The following is a 17760-nucleotide window of genomic DNA, read 5'->3' as shown; positions in this document are numbered from 1 at the left end:
AGCGGCGTCCGGCGAGCAGAGACGCGGCGGAAACCCAGTGAAGTGGGCCCATAACCCAATGTTGGGGAGTCGTCGAAAGAACACAAAAGAAAGTCAGGCACTCGACAATTGTGAGCTGTGACCGGTTCTAGATGAATTTATGTTTGATAAATGTTATGCAAGTGATGCACACTCATTGTACGCATCATGAATATATATAGTCATAGATGGTGAACCATTGCGACTTTTCGCATGAGACGCAATGGTTCACCCTTCATGATGTGAAGGGCCACATCGTTCCAACACTTTATTCTTTGATTTCATGCATTCAATGGGTGGATGTTATTATTATATGTGCTAAATTGTATATACTAAAGCTCCGAAATATAACTCAACATAAGTCTCTTTCTCATGATGCTTTCAATTGACGCTTGTAGTGATGAAAAACACTTCCACGGTTGCTCGAATTCACCCACTTTGGATAAACTGGAAAATGTGGAGCATGATGCAATTTCCTAACTTATCCCGCTTTTGTGAGTAAGTTGTGCATCCAATTTCAAACGCTTCCATATGGGGAAAAAGAAGATGAAGTTGGGTTTTGATGGAGTATTGTTTATGAGTTATGGATTCTGCTTATAAGAACATTTAAGATGGAATGCTTTGTTTTTTAATATATAGTTCATGGAGGAAGTGAATGAGTTGATTTCATCACTTAGAATGCTTGTTTTTTTTAGGTTAGAAGGGAGGGGAGTTTGTGGTGAATGTCAATCCTCTTAGAGTTTGAGAATATTTGCAGCCTCAGCTAATAGCATGCTTATTTATATACAAGTTTATTAAAGATTTCCATTTTTTCAACGTATAAACTTAGATCTATGAAGAACATGCTAATAAGATTTTTGGGCCTTTTTTTCAACGTATAAACTTAGATCTATGAAGAACATGCTAGTAGGATTTTTGGGGCTATACCTGCAAATTGCAATAAGAAGGCATGTTTATTGTGAGTGCACTTATTTTACTTAAATGATTTCAGCCCTACATGCTTAGTGCATCGTAATCATTATATATATATATATATATATATATATATATATATATATATATATATATATATATATATATATATATATATTGAAAAAGGGTTTTGTGAGGGCGCTCTTAGAGCCTTGTGATTGTGTTATTCCTTGGAGACCTTGCATGTAGTTTTACAGTGTCACCTCACATGGGATTTAAGTATTATATTTTTTGTATACTTGATATTAATAAAATATTAATTTGTTAATTATGAGAGTCTTTTTTGTGTGTCCTTTGTGGGTTTTGTGAGTGTGCCTTTTGTGGTTCACTTTTGTATCTATTGGTGGACATTCTTGTTTGTAGTTGAAGACTCTCTTTGGTCGGCATTTTATCTTGACATATTATTGCATTTATTGTTTGTTTTTACTAAATTTATTTGAAGATTCAAACTCTTGTTATTTCACTTGATTTGAAACATTTGTCAAATCGATTCTTGTTTCTTTTATCCTTGAAATATGTTTTTCAAGGTTTTTCTATTTGCCTCTTTGTTTTGGCTTGGTCCATCTTTGTTATTCAATGCATCCTTTATTTTATTCGGCATTTTCGATGTGAGTTGTATTCACCTCGATATTATAGAGTCAAAGATGTTTGTTAGGGTGAGTTATGTGTTCACCTCTATATTTTGTCAGTTTAGATTCTCGGTTTATGAATGTAGCATTGGCACCTGTTTTTTGCTCTGATTGATAATTATTTAACCTTTGGTTCTATAAGTGAATTGTATCACTGAGTTGCTTATTTGGCCCTTTTTATTTATTGGTTGCTCATATTGATTTTTATCAAAGATGACTCAACTCTTATATGCTTGTGATTATATTGCTTGTTATGGATTAAATATCATATTATTGCAAAATTTATAGATTTGATTTTAATATTGTTTTAAATTTTCTTGCTTATTGACATTAGATTATTTCCATTATAGTATTTTTATTTATCTTATTTTTTATTTTTTCTTCTTATTTGAGTGATTTTTTTTTATAAGAGATTTTGTTTTATCTGTGGTGAATTATTGGGACCCGTTGAAGCTGATGGTGTTGATTGTAGTTTTACAACCATTTATAAGGTGAGGGATGTGCACCCCTTGTGGTTGTAGTTGGTATTTATTGTTAGTTTAAATAGCCGATATTGTTGGTGCATGATCACTGGTTTAGTTATTGCCAAGATTTGTGTTTGATCTCTTGTCTTATGCGCTAATATACTTGAATTTTGAGGATGTTGAGTTGAAGACCAAAGAGGTGATATATTGCTTGTGTTGAGCAAACTAGTGTTGTGATTTGCAAATATCATTTTTTCTATTATGATTTGTTATATTTGAGATTTTTAAAAAACTCTCCATTTATTTTCTAATCTTCCCATTTGTCATTATATGGAAAATGGTTATCAATTAAAAATTTTATGTGCATTTTATGTACATTCCCACATTAATAAAATTATGTGTGCGGCTTCTTGTGCATGAATCCTATTGGGTTGTGAGAATGATTATAAGTATCCTTTAGTTGCATGGTGGATATATATGTTAAGAGTATTTGAATTTGTTTAATGTTGCTTATTTTACATTTTGTTATTAATTTAATTAATTTCTCATTTATTGTGAGTTCTTTTGAGTTCTTACATTTAATTTATTAATGAATTATATCTTTATTTGAAATATTTACCATACCTTTTTGGGATATTATTGCAAGATTGTTTATATCTTATTCATATTTTATGTCTAACATGTGCTTGTCTCTTAGATTTTAGTGATGAATTCAGAATTTATGTTTCCTTGGAAAATATGTTGTTTTTATGGTTATGGTTGTTTAAACTAAAAATTCTTAAAAAATGATTTTAAATTACATTCCGTGTGCTGCTATTGTATCTTGCTTGAGTTATTGCCAAGGTTTCTAAAATTTTCTAATTATTGCTTAAGGTGCATATGTTACTAGCTTTTTAAAATTTGATTTAGTTTTTTCTTGGAAAATTTAACCATCCTCTCTCTCTCTCTCTCTCTCTCTCTCTCTCTCTCTCTCTATATATATATATATATATATATATATATATATATATATATATATATATATATAAGATTTCCGATTGCTCGACCTCCACTTGTTCTTTTCCAAGAATACGCCGAGATTCATGACTCATGAAAGATGGGATGTGCTTCAATTTTTTCTTCCCGATTCCCTGTTCTTTCTCTGATTTTTTATCTACTAAACCATTCTAAGGAATGGTTTCAGGCGTCTGAGAATAAATACTAACCACCCGTTCGGATTCCGAGAGAGCAGCGTATCTGTTGGACCAGGGAGGTGGCCTATTCTGGTTCATTTGGAACTGCGAACGGCGATGAATCTTAGTTTGCTGCCATTCATTGCTGGGTTGTCGATCTACCAATGGGTTGTCTTCTGAAATACGCATCGGGCACGTAGCAAGGGAGTGATTGGTGTGCCCGCACTGGTTACAAAATCTAATCTTCGTCTCATACACGATTTTCGACGATTCAATATAGCAATCTCAATCTTCGGCTTCGGAGAAACGTTTAAAGGGACAGCTACACAAATACGGGCAAAAGCCCCTCGCTTCCATTGCGTGCGTAAAGCCATCCACCTCTAGGAGGTGCCCCTGCTGATATTTGACACTGCCCTCCAACATGTCTTGTCTTGTGCCCAACATTCCATCGACAATCCAGAGCGGTTTACGGTCCGAGGCCTGCAATTTTAGTTCCATGCTGGGCAACCAATGAGCGTCCAACAATTTTATGATGAAAATACCTCGATTCATCGCGAAAAATTTAATCGAAGCCGCAAATTTCCAGAGAGATCGAAGGCCTTGAAATGCAAACTGATACCCCCGGGAAAACGACGAAACGAATTTCCAACCTGAACTATTGATGCTTTAGGAGCCTGAATTCCTTCCACAATACTAGCCCAAGATCTCATAACCAGGGACGGACAGTGATGTCCAGGAGCATTGTGCTTCTCTTCCCCGAACTCGCCAAACCTCCGACGGTCCTCCTCTTCCCTCCTTTGAGAGGGCTTTCTCCTTGTTGGGGTGGATTTGTGCCGTCGGACACGACTCCACAACTCCCGGTGACAGTTTTTTTTCTGGTTTTTGGTGGTGGCTGAATCCCTGCTCCACACGCACAATCACAACGATTATCGCGGCCGAAGCAATGATCGTTCTGATATCTAATGCAAGCATTCTTTATTTTTACAGGCACATAGAGGCCCTTAAGGTGTGATTAATAGAATTTATGTTTAGACTTCAGCACCTTTTTTTTTTTTTTTGAAAGGCAAGCTGGGGTTAGGCAGACTCCTACCAGAATTCTCTAAAGCCCGCCCCCATGTGGCAGAGGGATTCGAACCTGTGCCTTCAGCTTGACACAGGACCCCGCTTAGACTTCATTACATGATTATATGCTAATCTTCTCTTCTTGTTCATGCAATAAATGTTTCTAAATACTTCAGCCTTTGCATTTCTTATACAAATGGCTCTGCGGCATTGTCACGTCAGAGCACCCGTCCGTGATCATCGCATCATGCATACCAAATACCATGGAGGATGGAGGATGGAGGAGCTATTTTTTCAGCCCTTCATTCTTGAAAAACTTAGATGCCGTTCATACAGGGCATCAACGGCTCTGGAAAAAAAATGTGGGACCCATCTAGAAGGCGTAGAATCCATCCATGGTATTTGGGATGCTGATGCGATGAACGGCATCAGAGTAACCCGTCAGTACTTGCAAAAGTGCAAAGAAAATAGATCTGGTAGGACGTTCAAGGCATTCTTACCGATGAGCACGTGTTGACAGATTGTGAGGGCTCCATAGGTCAGGATAGCGTCCACCAAGTTTATATTTTAGCTTGTTCTAGTTGATAGATTGAAATTTGAAAATTTTGAATTTCGTCGTGAAACAATTAATTTTGATTTGTTTGTTAGTTTCTTTTACAATGCACGGGGAGCTTCGTTTTGGCTGCATTTTTTGTTTCATTGAGAATTTTTGCTTGACCGTCTCTTCCTTTCTTTAGTTTGACTTTTTTTATTATTTTTCAGTTTTTTAATTGTAAAAACAAATTTTCAAAACTGTTTTCCTTTTTCTTTGTGTCACTGTTTAGATAGGAAGGTATCTTTTGGCGTCAGATGCACTTGCTTAGTTGCTTCGCTTCCCGGAATGCCTTTTATTTGGCTTGGTCAAGGTGGCCCCCATGGATTGGTTGGACCCTTCTTATTCTCTTTTGGCTTCCCTTTCCACTTTACCTACTTGTTCTCGAAGGTTTCTTTCTAATGTGTTCCAATTGTCCACATGCATAAAGTCAGATTATGTCTTGAAAACACACACGTACAAACTATTTTTGAGTCTTAAACGCATGATTGTATGAGAAAGTGGATAATTAAATTTTGTTCCTGATTTCATGAGAAGTATTCTAGAGTTGTTTGGTCTTCAAGGTACCTGGAGTGGTAGTCATTGCACTGTAAACACATAATAACACAATTTCAGCTGCCATGTAAACTAGATAGTTGGAATTTAAGTTCTATTGCTGTAGGAATTTAAGTCCAATTGTCCACATGCATCAAGTTGTTTGTTCCTTATTTGCTATGTTGTATGTGCAGGTGTCAAGGCTAAGCCACTTGAGCAAGCTTGCCCGTGAAAGTAATACTGCTAGCAGGACCGTGGAGGCAGATCGGCTGCACACAGTATTGTCCCTTGCCATGGTGGGCGCAAGGGCTGTTATACTAAAACTGGCTGACAGACTGCATAACATGATGACAATGGATGCGCATCCGTTCTCCAAGCAACAAAGGTTCGTTAAGGAAACTTTGCAGATCTTCTCTCCATTAACCAACCGACTGGGATCGATCTCCACATGGAAGGAGCAGTTGGAGAACCTGAACGGACTGCCTGATGGTAAGTTGAAGATGGGGGATGTCGTGGAGACGACTCCATCGATACCCGATAAATCTTTGACAGAATGTAGAGAAGAAATGCGTCACATGTTTGATAGGAATCTTTTAGCAGGAAGGGAATGGCGGGAAGTATATGACCACCCTTGTTACTTTTCTTTTGTATAGATTTTCAAATATAGGCACGTATACAGTGTACAGGTGGGGGTGTATGGGAAATGTACGGGCTAGGTGTGGGCTAATTGATCTCCTGTGTAACCTTGGGTCTCCAATTGTGACTCCAAAATGTATCAGCAATTCATTCCTCAAAGAATGCATATTCTTTTCTTTTTTCTTGTCTGCATACAGAGAATTGGTATTACTTCATAAAACCATAATTCCCTTATTTGCATAAGATATCAAAAGAGGAAGATTGTACAATGAATGTAGGGGATAGTGGATATAATCATATATTATGCCATAAAAAGCAAAAAGAGCACGTCTCCAGAGATTTTCTGTCCCTTCTTGTCCGTTACAAATCTATTTAAAAGGAAAACAAAACCTACAACCACAAGAGACAAGGTTCAATTAAGGCGTTTACCAGCAAGAGGAAAGGAGACTTTCTGATGAGATTGTTGCTGTTCCATCATTTGGTCCTGTGGGATATTCGGATTGGTAGCATTGATTTTTTCTGCATCATCTTCTTCTTCTTCTGTCTCTTCAATAACCTGCTTGGACTGCCTTCTGGGAAGTGCAAGTTGGTAGTTTGGACTGATTAGAGTGTCTTGTTCAGGAGGCAAGGGAATGCCTGGCCCTGGAATGAATTTTGGCAAAGGGATCTTGTTCCTGTTCCTGGCCAACTCAAGGAGGACCTGAGAAATTAAACCAGATTAACAACCAGTCTTCTCCTTCATGGGTTTGAATAACAGACATTGCAAGAATACATACAACAACAACAACAACTACGCCTTCATCCCAAAACAATTGGGGTCGGCGATATGAACCAACAAAGAAAATCATTCTGGGTCTTCCACACGAATCCTTCTCCTCCAATCATTTCTATCCAATGTCATGTCCTCGGTGAGGTTCAAAGCATTCATATCCTTTCCTATCATCTCCATCCAAGTCTTCCTAGGCCTACCCCGACCTCTTTTAACTAATATATTTTCCCATTTCTCCATCCTTCTAACTGGAGCATCATTAGGCCTTCACCGAATATGTCCAAACCACCGTAAACGATTCTCTCTCATCTTATTTTCAATGGGTGCAACGCCTACCTTCTTTGAGCAAAAATATGTAATAGCATAACAGAACCCACCATTTGTTCTAAGATGAGAGCAACATAATTATATCACTTTATTTAAGAAATAAAAAAATCACATATTTGTGATGAGTACGATAGCATTATGAGCCCCAAACGGGTTTGGCATAGTGGGATGGGACCTAGGCCACTAGGCTGGTGGTCTAGGTTCAAATCTCATGGGTGTCACCACTTGCAGAAGCAGAAGCGTGGCAACTCCCTCGGGGAAAGGGGTAAGCCCACAGAGTTTTACGCAGCCAAGACAGCGATTGTAAGTACGGCAGGCAAAGCCAGCGTGGCTAGGTCTCTGATACTGGGGGTGGTTTCTCCAAGTAAATATATAAAAAAAAAGGATGCATTATGAACATCAGGAGAGTAGTATGTCGTGTTTTTATCATCTCGTCAACTGGATGTCTTAATGAAAGATGGTCAATTCTCAACAACCATCCACATATGTAGCTCAAATATTAGTAGTTCTGCTTCATTTAAAGCACAAGGAGGAATGCCTGCAAAACTGATCAACATACACAAGTTTGACAAAAAGGAATGCCAAAGGCTAGTATATTTAAAACATTTTAAGACCAACAACTTCCATAACATATTCAATTGTGTTGACATGAGGTACTAGGAAAATGGGCATGTCACTGGCTGTTGTAAGAGAGGGGAGGGATTCTTGTTTACACATGGATAATCTGTAATTCTTGTTCTGGTGAGTGGTCTAGAGTTGCCTTCTTGTCAGGAGGACCCTTCCAACCACCGAGCAGAACACAAACTTGTAAAGACAACACGGGTCACTTTGGTTTCATATTTGGACACTCTTCTTGGCTTTGAAGCCAATACAGAATGGTGGCAATCTGTCATTGAAATCAACCTTGCTAAACTTTTCAGCTTAGCATTCTGGAAAGAGGATGTTTATGCAGCCAGTACTTTATTTTAGGTTTCTTTAATTTTTGGGTTATGATGGTGACAGATTGTTTTCTTCTTTATTGGGCTACTGATACAAATGTGCCTTCAACCAATGTTCTATTAGCCAGTTAATAAAGCACATATCAATGGTTTTGCAAAATAAGATATATGAAACCACAAATAGACTATGATACATGCTCGAATTTCTACCTGGAACCTCTAATATTTATAGTTAGCAAGTTTGTAGATTTTAGGATAGCAATTGTGTGCATCATGCCCAATGTTGTTAGAGGCGAACGCCTCAATACCTGAAGCATACGCCTCAGAGGCGAAGCGCAAGCTCAAAGAACTGAGGCACTATAGGGAGGCGTTTGCAGGCTCGAAGCGCACGCTTCACATGGGTGAAGTGCACGCCTCGCATCAAGGCGCGCTTTGCTTCTAAGGCGTACGAGTCATCATCTTCGGCGTCTTTGGGCTCGCCGACCTCGTCTCGTCAGTCTTCTGGTTGCCGCCGTTTCTCTGCAGGTCCGATCGGGAGGATCTGGAGTTGTGGTGCTCCGGAGGTAAAATTTTGCACCATTTTTAGTTGTTTTCGGGGGTTTGGCGTGGTTTGTGGTAGCTGCATTTGGGCGGGGTTAGGGGTTTGTGGTGATTGGGAAGGGGTTTGGGATGAGATCTGTGTGGGAGGAAGATGAAGAACTCGGTTTTGGGGTTTGTGAGGAATTGGGACCTGGAGACATCTACATTGTTGATTTTGTTTGTTTTTTTAGTTTCCCTAGCTGTTAGCTTTTCTTGTTTCCCCTCTATTGTTGTTGCTTAGGGTTTGGTTTCGGTACAAAGGAAATCAAGTGAATTTCGTCTATTTGAATGCCTTCGGTGTAATTTCTTTGTTCTGTTCTTTTTCTTATGGGTTTTATGCATTTTGGAAGTTGCATGTGTCATGGCTTGCTCCTAGCATTTGACGAATGTATCAACTTTAGGATTTCTTCCATGAAATTCTTATTTTGTGGAATTAGGCGATGTCTGTTTGGTGATATTGTTGAATTTATGACTTTGACGAGGAAAAATTAAATTTTTTTTTTGCACTTTCCCGATTTGTAGACGGCTTTGATTCCAACTGTGTTTAAGTGTTTTTCTTATTAATGTGGGCTTGCCGTGTTTTTGTTTCTTCTTTCTGGCAGGTGAACGGGGTTTTACCTTTTTTCTGATGACGTTGATATTTAATTTTTATATTCACCCAGGTTACTGGTGGTTGAAGAAATTTATGTCGTGGTTCGGATAATCTATCATTGGATGCCTTTTTTCCCATTGCTTGTCATGTAGTAGTTCTTATTTAAAATTTTCATTATTTTATTAATATTATATATTTTATTATTTTGATTATGAAGCTTACGCTTCAATGCCTCGAGGCTTACGCCTCGCTTCATAACAGGCTCAATGCCTCGCTTCGCCTCATCGCATTTAACAACCTTGATCATGCCAGCATGTTGTTGCCGCCATAACTATAAAGTCAGAGTGCAACAAAGAGGGAGTGTTTACATGTGTCAACAGACTTTGTTTTGGATGGTTTTTTAACCGCAAAATTCACAGATTTCTGCAGGTTAGCAAAACTTCTGTTGTACTGGGTGGTCGTGGCTTCGGCCCAGAGTTTTTCCTCACAGGAAGGCTGGCCCGTTTAGTGACCTGGCTCTCGGTGAGTTTTCAAAAAAAAAATACTGCAACTTCGCTTTCAGATAATCATTTTCCTGGATTGTGCAGAACCTAGATATCAGGTTTTCAGAAGTGGGAAGCATACTTGAAGCACTTGCTTCTCTTCCAAACCTATTTAAAAATGAATTGCAGGTGTGTGTAACAGAGACAATGTATTTGAGAGGTGAAAGCAACACTATAAAAAACTGGCCTCTTGAAAGTAGGTCTTGAAGCAATCTAAAGAACATGATTTAGAATGTTTTCTTATGTGACATCTTTTTTGGTGTCGTACTGGTAAAGTATTCCCGAGGCCATCACCTGTATCATCAGAGCAGAAAATTGTTAAACGTGTAGCAGCATAAAGTGCTCATGGTATGCTATCATAAGACACTGTCTATGTCAGTCATGCGTCTCACTTAGCCTGCATGTGCCCCGCGTACACAACATGGCACCAACATAAATGTTGGGCACACCATGACCACTGATGCACACAGACAAACCCATGTTGGATACTGCAATCAAATCCGTCTTAACTCAAGATGGATATCACACTTCAATTTATCACTCATGTTGGCTCAGGATCTGTTATACCCTAATTTTGAAATTTCAGTGTCTTGCACCAAGAATGTTCATGACTCCATGCCATGCCTCGTTCTTGTGATTGACAGTGATTATGAGCTCATTACCACAAACCCTCCATATTCTAACAGCATTAGGTGAATGATTATATATCACATAACAGTAAGATTTTTGGCCAAATATCGAACAAAGAGAGTTAATTGAAAACCAAGTGTTTTAAGCAAGTCACTAGGAGAGCCGGCGTTGATCTATTTTTACCTTCCCAATAATAGGGTCGAGGCAACTACGCAAGTTTAATGATACATTTCAGGGAGGAAGGTATATGGATAAAAGAGTTTGCGCACCAACCATGCAACTGGCAGCTCCAAAGTTAACTATAGATGAGCTAAAAAAGCCAAGCCTTTGGAATCTTGAGTGCCTTGTTGTGCATGATAACAGAAACAAATAAGAGGATGATACTGGTGGCACCTAGAAATCGAAGAGTTGAATCTCTAATTCTTCTTTATTCTTCTTTGATGTAAGTAAATACCAGTTTGATTTGACCACCCTCTCTTAAGTGTTCTAATTAACGGTAGCATGAAATACATGACATCCTGTAGAATCAAATCCAACATTGATCGCAATATCCCTCTCTCTCTCAAAAATTCAATGCCATTATTAAAAGAAAACGTTTTAACTCGTACCGTTCGATGACCATCAACTTCAGCAGTGTCTTCACGATCTTCGCGTCCCTCGGCTACTCCTCTTCCTCCGCCATAACCCACTCTCTCAATTCCCACCTAGGGTCTAGTCTAGAGCTCCCCGGTCACGGTTTTAAGTCAAGAAGTCCTACTAGAAAACATTCTAAATCATGTTGTTTAGATTGTTTCAAGACCTACTTTAAAAATGTCAGTTTTTTATAGTGTTGCTTTCACCTCTCAAATATGTTGTTTCTGTTAGACACACACACACACGTGCAATTTATTTTTAAATAGGTTTGGAGAGAAGCAAATGATTCAAGTATGCTTTGCACTTTTGAAAACCTGATATCTAGGTTTAGCACAATCCAGGAAAATGATTATTTGAGAGCGAAGTTGCAGTTAGAAGAGCAGTACAACAGAAGCTTTGCTAACCTGCAGATATCTATGAGACTTTTGTGGTTAAAAAACCATCCACAACAAAGTCTGTTGACACATGTAAACCATCCCTCTTTGTTGCACTCTGACTTTATAGTTATGGCAGCAATAACATGCTGGCATGATGCACACAATTGCTATCATAAAATCTACAAACTTGCTAACTAAAAATATTAGAGGTTACAGGTAGAAATTTGAGCATGTATCATTGTCTGTTTGTGGTTTCATAAATCTTAATTTGCAAAACCATTGATAAATGATTTATTAACCAGATAATAGAACATTGGTTGAAGGCACATTTGTATCAGTAGCCCAATAAAGAAGAAAACAATCTGTCACCATCATAACCCAAAAATTAAAGAAACCTTCTAAAATAACGTGGTGGCTGCATAAACATCCTCTTTCCGGAATGCTAAACTGAAAAGTTTAGCAAGGTTGATTTCAATGACAGATTATCACCATTCTGTATTGGCTTCAAAGCCAAGAAGAGTGAATCCACCCACATATCCAAATATGAAACCAAAGTGACTCATATTGTCTTTACAAGTTTGTGTTCTGCTCGGTGGTTGGAAGGGTCCACCTGACAAGAAGGCAACTCTAGACCACTCACCAAAACAAGAATTACATATTATCCATGTGTAAGAAAGAATCCCTCCCCTCCCCCCCCCCCCCCCCCCCCCCACAACAGCCAGTGACATGCCCATTTTCCTCGTACCTCATGTCAACACAATTGAATATGGATATGAACATAAGACACTGTCTATGTCAGACATGCGTCTCACTTAGCCTGCATGTGCCCCGTATCGAACACAACATGGCACCAACATAAATATCGGGCACACCATGACCACTGATGCACACAGACAAACCCATGTTGGATACTGCAATCAAATCCGTCCTAACTCGAGATGGATATCACACTTCAATTTATCACTCATGTTGCCTCAGGAACTGTTATACCCTAGTTTTGAAAATTCCGTGTCTTGCACCAAGACTGTCCATGACTCCATGTCATGCCTCGTTCTTGTGATTGACAGTGATTAAGAGCTCATTACCACAAACCCTCCTTATTCTAACAGCATTAGGTGAATGATTATATATCACATAACAGTAAGATTTTTGGCCAAATACCGAACAAAGAGAAAGTTAATTGAAAATCAAGTCTTTTAAGCAAGTCACTAGGAGAGCCTGAGTTGATTTATTTTTTACATTTGGAATCTTGAGTGCCTTGTTGTGCATGATAACGGAAACAAAGAGGACGATAGTGGTGGCACCTAGAAATCTAAGAGTTGAAGCTCTAATTTTTCTTTATTCTTCTTTGATGTAAGTAAATATCAGTTTGATTTGACCACCCTCTCTTAAGTGTTTTAATTAACGGTAGCATGAAATACATGACACCCTTTAGAATCAAATCCAACATTGGTCGCAACTCTCTCTCTCTCTCTCTCTCTCTCTCTCTCTCTCTCTCTCTCTCTCTCTCTCTCTCTCTCAAAAATTCAATGCCGTTATTAAAAGAAAACGTTCTAACCTAACTTTTCAACAGAAGATTCGACAAAAGCAATCGTCAGAAATGGAAAAGAAGAAAAGAGAAGTTCTTCCCCTAGTTGTAAACGCAAACCCTATATCGATGTCTTGAGAATGAAAAACCCCACAAAAGACGACTACCTCGACCGCAGAGGAAGAGAAGCATTACCTCTCGCGGGGGCGGCTGCGAGAAGCTGAAGTTGACCTTGGATTGGATGGCGAGCTTGACGTCGTCGCAGTCAACGGAAGGCTTGCCGGCGTGCTCCGAGTAGGTCTGTGCGTCGGTGAGGACGTCGGCCACGTACCTGTACCATAGCTCCAGGAACTGGTGGACAACCCTGGGCTCGTACCGTTCGATGCCCATCGACTTCAGCAGTGTCTTCACGATCTTCGCATCCCTCGGCTCCTCGTCTTCCTCCGCCATAACCCTCTCTCTCTCTCCTGGAGTCGATGAAGGAGTCCCACGTCTTCCTGGTCGATCACGCCTAGAGCTTCCGTCTTCCAGATGCCCGGAAACGGGTCAGAACCTGAAAAGGGGGAGCCGTCTGTTTAGGTCTCATTCTCCTTTCGTTCTCCCTTTGCTTCCTTTCGTTCTGGCAATGTATGATCTCTCTTAGGGAACGTTCGGTTGCATCCGAAAGAATCGCTTTCTCAGGGGAACCTGAGAAAACGATTCTAAAACCCCTCAACGAGGATTTCGAATCAGCATGATTCAAATCACAGGCTCCCGTGAGATTTCGATTATCAAGGGTTGATTCGAAATCACACCCGTGAAACACGGGTCTGCAACTCAATAAGTGTTTCACGGGTATGCAACGGCTGGTCGCCGGAGGTCTCGTTCCTGCTCACCGGAATTCTCCGGCGAATTCCTTCCAGCCAAAAATTAAAGATTTTGTGGTGGTTTCAGACATGAAACGAAAGATCATCTTCTTAAAAGGAGGGGAGGAGCCTTACGGGGTCGCCGGAGAAGGTGGGAGCGCAGCCAGCAGCGGTGGTGTTCTTGAGGGTTTCAGGGGGAACCCGAAATAAGAAACAACCCAACCTACTGCCTCGGAGTCAGATCCAATTTCGGGGATATTGCCAAAAACCTGACACCTTGGGAGGGATTATTTAAAAAAATAAATAAATATTAAAAATTTGTGTCTTGTTGGGTGTTGTGACGGGTCTTGGTGCTGATGGACTTTGGATCTACACGGCCCAGCATGGTGACCACTTTCGATCCGATAAGCATCTCGTCTGGATCAAACTTAGAGATCCATCCCAATGCGCTTGTCCTGACCCGAAAAGGTCAACCGTTGAGAACCAAAGAACAAAGAACTCATATTGACATGCTGGCCTTTAAAGGGTAAAAAATGAAGCAGTTTTAGTTGGACCTTTTATCCGAATCCCATATGCTATTCTTTGTTATGGATCTTAAAATCCATCGATCCAAGCCATGATCCATTAGATCCAATTTGTGATCCAATCCATGGTTATTAAATCCAAACAAATATTCATTCAATCCATGATCCGTTAGATATGATCCATAATCCAAATTTTTAAAATATGAGAAAATGAATTCAGGTCACAATAATCGAACAAAAAATTTGATCATACTGTGCCATAAATTTGACATGTTTTCCCAAATTCCCCATAAATTTTAAAATATGCCGAATGTCTAAATTCGTAAGTTCTCAACTTTTTTAAGACTTTTTTACCCTTAAAACGAGCGAATCTCTCAAGTTTTGTGCGTTATGTCGCAACGCTCTCCTGATCTAACTAAATATCACTAAAATGAAATTCGCATGATGTTTCCACTAACATCACGACTTTCGCACAGTATATGCTGCAAAATTGGCTGCTCTTCCTAACTCTCACAAAAGCCCCACGATTTTTGCATCTATATTACGATAATTGTTATACTCCTTGCGAAAATCCTTGCGAATTTCATCAAGCATTTTGCATGTTGTCGATTTATAGTGATGCACAATTTCATTTTAGCGTGTGAAATTCTGTTTTAGTATATATAAGTGATTAACTTGCAAATTTTGTCAAGAGTTTGGCATTGGAGGTCATGAAATTCCTAAAAGGTTTGCGAAAGTTTGCAAAAATTGCAAAGTTTTGCATGAGTTGATGTGAAATTCCTTTTCATCATGAGAATTTCACAAGCATTAAATAGGTCATTTTGTTTCTTAAAACCTTTTATGCGCAAACTGGTGATCATCAAACTCTAGTTTTGCATAATTTAGGGATTCTTGTGGTCCCCAACCAGTGTTCCCTTAACCTCTTTCCTCCTGACAAAATTTTCGGTGATTGTTTTTGGCGAAACACATATAGGCAGCACTTCATCGATGATTGTTTCAGCCAATCCTTCGATTTTTTCAAATAAGGTCATTTTTCACATGTGAATCATTTTTTTTTTAAATTGAGGAAGAAGAAAAAACAAAGAGATTTGTTCATGCTACAAATATTCTATATTTTCATCCACCTAAGTTTAGATATATGTTGTTTTTTGTGATTGTGTTGTTTTAGTATTGTTTTTTGTGCTCTATTAGAAGATGGGATTATATTGTGTTTTGTGCTCTATTAAATAGAGAGATTGTGTTGTTTTTACCTTTCCATATTTAAGGTTGCTATTTTTACTTAATTCTTCTGCAATAGGCTTGTTTTATGAGTGAAGCTATTTTGAGTATTTAGAATTGATTGCGCTCATTTCTGTTATTAGGTGCAACTATGAAATGCAGGCAATGGTTTGTGATGCATTATGTAGGGATTGCATTAGCATGGTATTGTAGGAAGTTACCTTTTCTAATTTTGAGTTTTGTTATAAGGTTGTGAGAATTTTAACAATATCTATTGGCACATTTATTTTGTGATATCATATTTCACACTAACCATTTAACTGCATCATTGTTGTTTTTTTGTCCCTCTTATGAAACTTGGTAATTTACACCGTAATGTTGGTTCTATATGGGTATGGAGGGTACGATACGGTAATTTCAAAAAAATGTGGGTAAGGGAACAAGGCTATATATACAAAATAAATTCAAAATAAATTGAATATAATCTAAATATATATGATATATCTAAAATATATATTATATACTAAAAAAATAAAGTTATAAACTGAAAAGATAATTATAAATTGTAAATTTAATGCAAACTTATATGTACGAAGGGTAAAATGGTGTGTTCATGTGTTGACACGGGAACACGTGTGTCGACACAAGTACCAAGGTAAAATGGCGTGTGCAAGTATGCCAAGTACCATAGGGTGGAACAAACCCCAATATGCTCTCATATTAACCATTAGAAGAAGCACTCTGACAAGTCTATGCTAGATAGTTTACGGTGATCTATCATCTAGGAGACTAGAATGACAGTTTATCGTGGTTCTTAATTGATGAAGTGGCGAGCAGCTAGCAGGCATTGGAGATTTGTATTTTTGTTTTCTAGACTTTTGTTTGGACTAAGTAGGGGGAGTTATTATGGAAGATTATGCATGTAGTATTATTTAACGATTGATTTGAATTTAGTATAAATGTGGGGAAAATGTTGGAGGATGTTTATTGTAAGCTGTCAAAGTAAAGAGCATTATGTACCTTTTATCTTCCAAATTTGAATATATTAATATGAAATTTCCTGGCACATATTGATGCAAATATTATAATATGACGTGATGCAACATGTACATTGATCTTCCTCTTTTTAATGCACTATATTTGGGTATTTGAACATTTTAAGGAGGAAATTATTGGTGAAGACAAGTTGCATGTCTGAGCTATCTAAAGTGGGATGCCATTAATTTGGTGAATTTATTGTTTTAGAGGCCTTCTGTTGGTAGATAAATGGTCATGGCGACCCTTGTTTGGTGAGCTCATGATGGATCCGGTTAGATAAGTGGTCAGTTATAGTGAAGGATAGAAACAAAAATACCATTGCAGCATTTTACACATAAATTTAGATATGACAAGCTTATATGGTGCTTAATGGATTTGTATCCTTGGAAACCGGCTTACAATCCAATACATCTTGGAATAAAAATCTCTTAACCATGATCCATTTAGGCCAGACTTGGCATATACAAGATTCTGTTGGAAGATATACAACTAGTAAGCCTCTAACTTGGTAGCACATAATGCATCATACGTGTACTCCACTAAAATGAACATTATGAGGCCCAAAGTCCATGTTAGAAGAATTTTAGGTATTACAAAATACCGAGGCATATGCTCACCAGCAACATAAGGAGGGAATACTTGCGGAGTATTACACTGTGGACACTGAAATAGGGTTATGCCACCAAAGTCAACATGGAACCTGTCAGCCCAACAATACAATGGTGGTTTCTCCTCGTAAAAAATAAAATAAAATAAATTCAAAAAAATCAGGCAAGACATTTGAAATTTTTGTTCAATATGATTAGAACTATCAAAATGATTCAAAATAAGAAACTGTGCCAATTTTGATTTTGAAGATGGCAAGAAAGAACCCACAGATGATCACACAATTCGTTGAAGAAAAACCAGAAGTGTGGTCATTTATATTGATACTGATACCGATGAGGATACTAATATTAACATCATTAATACTATCTAGCAGAAAATAGTGGCATATATTTGTGACTGCATTGAACAAGAAACATGATCTTAGGTTTTACCTTAAGCTTATCAATTACTTCATAGGCTGCACGCCACCTTCTTCTCTGATTAGGCTAGTGTTGATACAAGCCAAAAACCTGCCTCACATTTGGGTGATGCC

General features: G+C 38.4%; 1 protein-coding gene across 1 annotated transcript; it reads right to left on the bottom strand.

Moving 5' to 3' along the window:
* Positions 1–5616: 5616 nt before the first annotated feature.
* On the bottom strand, positions 5617–14092 carry LOC149810574 (transcription initiation factor TFIID subunit 9-like). Its single transcript, XM_089994198.1, has 3 exons — positions 13975–14092; positions 13190–13547; positions 5617–6779 (listed from the first exon to the last, which is right to left on the bottom strand). Exons 2-3 carry the CDS (start codon positions 13442–13444, stop codon positions 6492–6494), a joined length of 543 nt encoding a protein of 180 aa, XP_089850324.1. The 5' UTR covers positions 13445–13547; positions 13975–14092; the 3' UTR covers positions 5617–6491.
* Positions 14093–17760: the final 3668 nt, after the last annotated feature.

This window comes from Nuphar pumila, unplaced genomic scaffold (assembly GCF_984573655.1).
Source record: "Nuphar pumila unplaced genomic scaffold, dmNupPumi1.hap1.1 HAP1_SCAFFOLD_287, whole genome shotgun sequence".
Lineage (NCBI taxonomy): Eukaryota > Viridiplantae > Streptophyta > Magnoliopsida > Nymphaeales > Nymphaeaceae > Nuphar > Nuphar pumila.
Note: the sequence above shows the minus strand (reverse complement) of the source record. Positions and strands in the feature narration are given on the sequence as shown.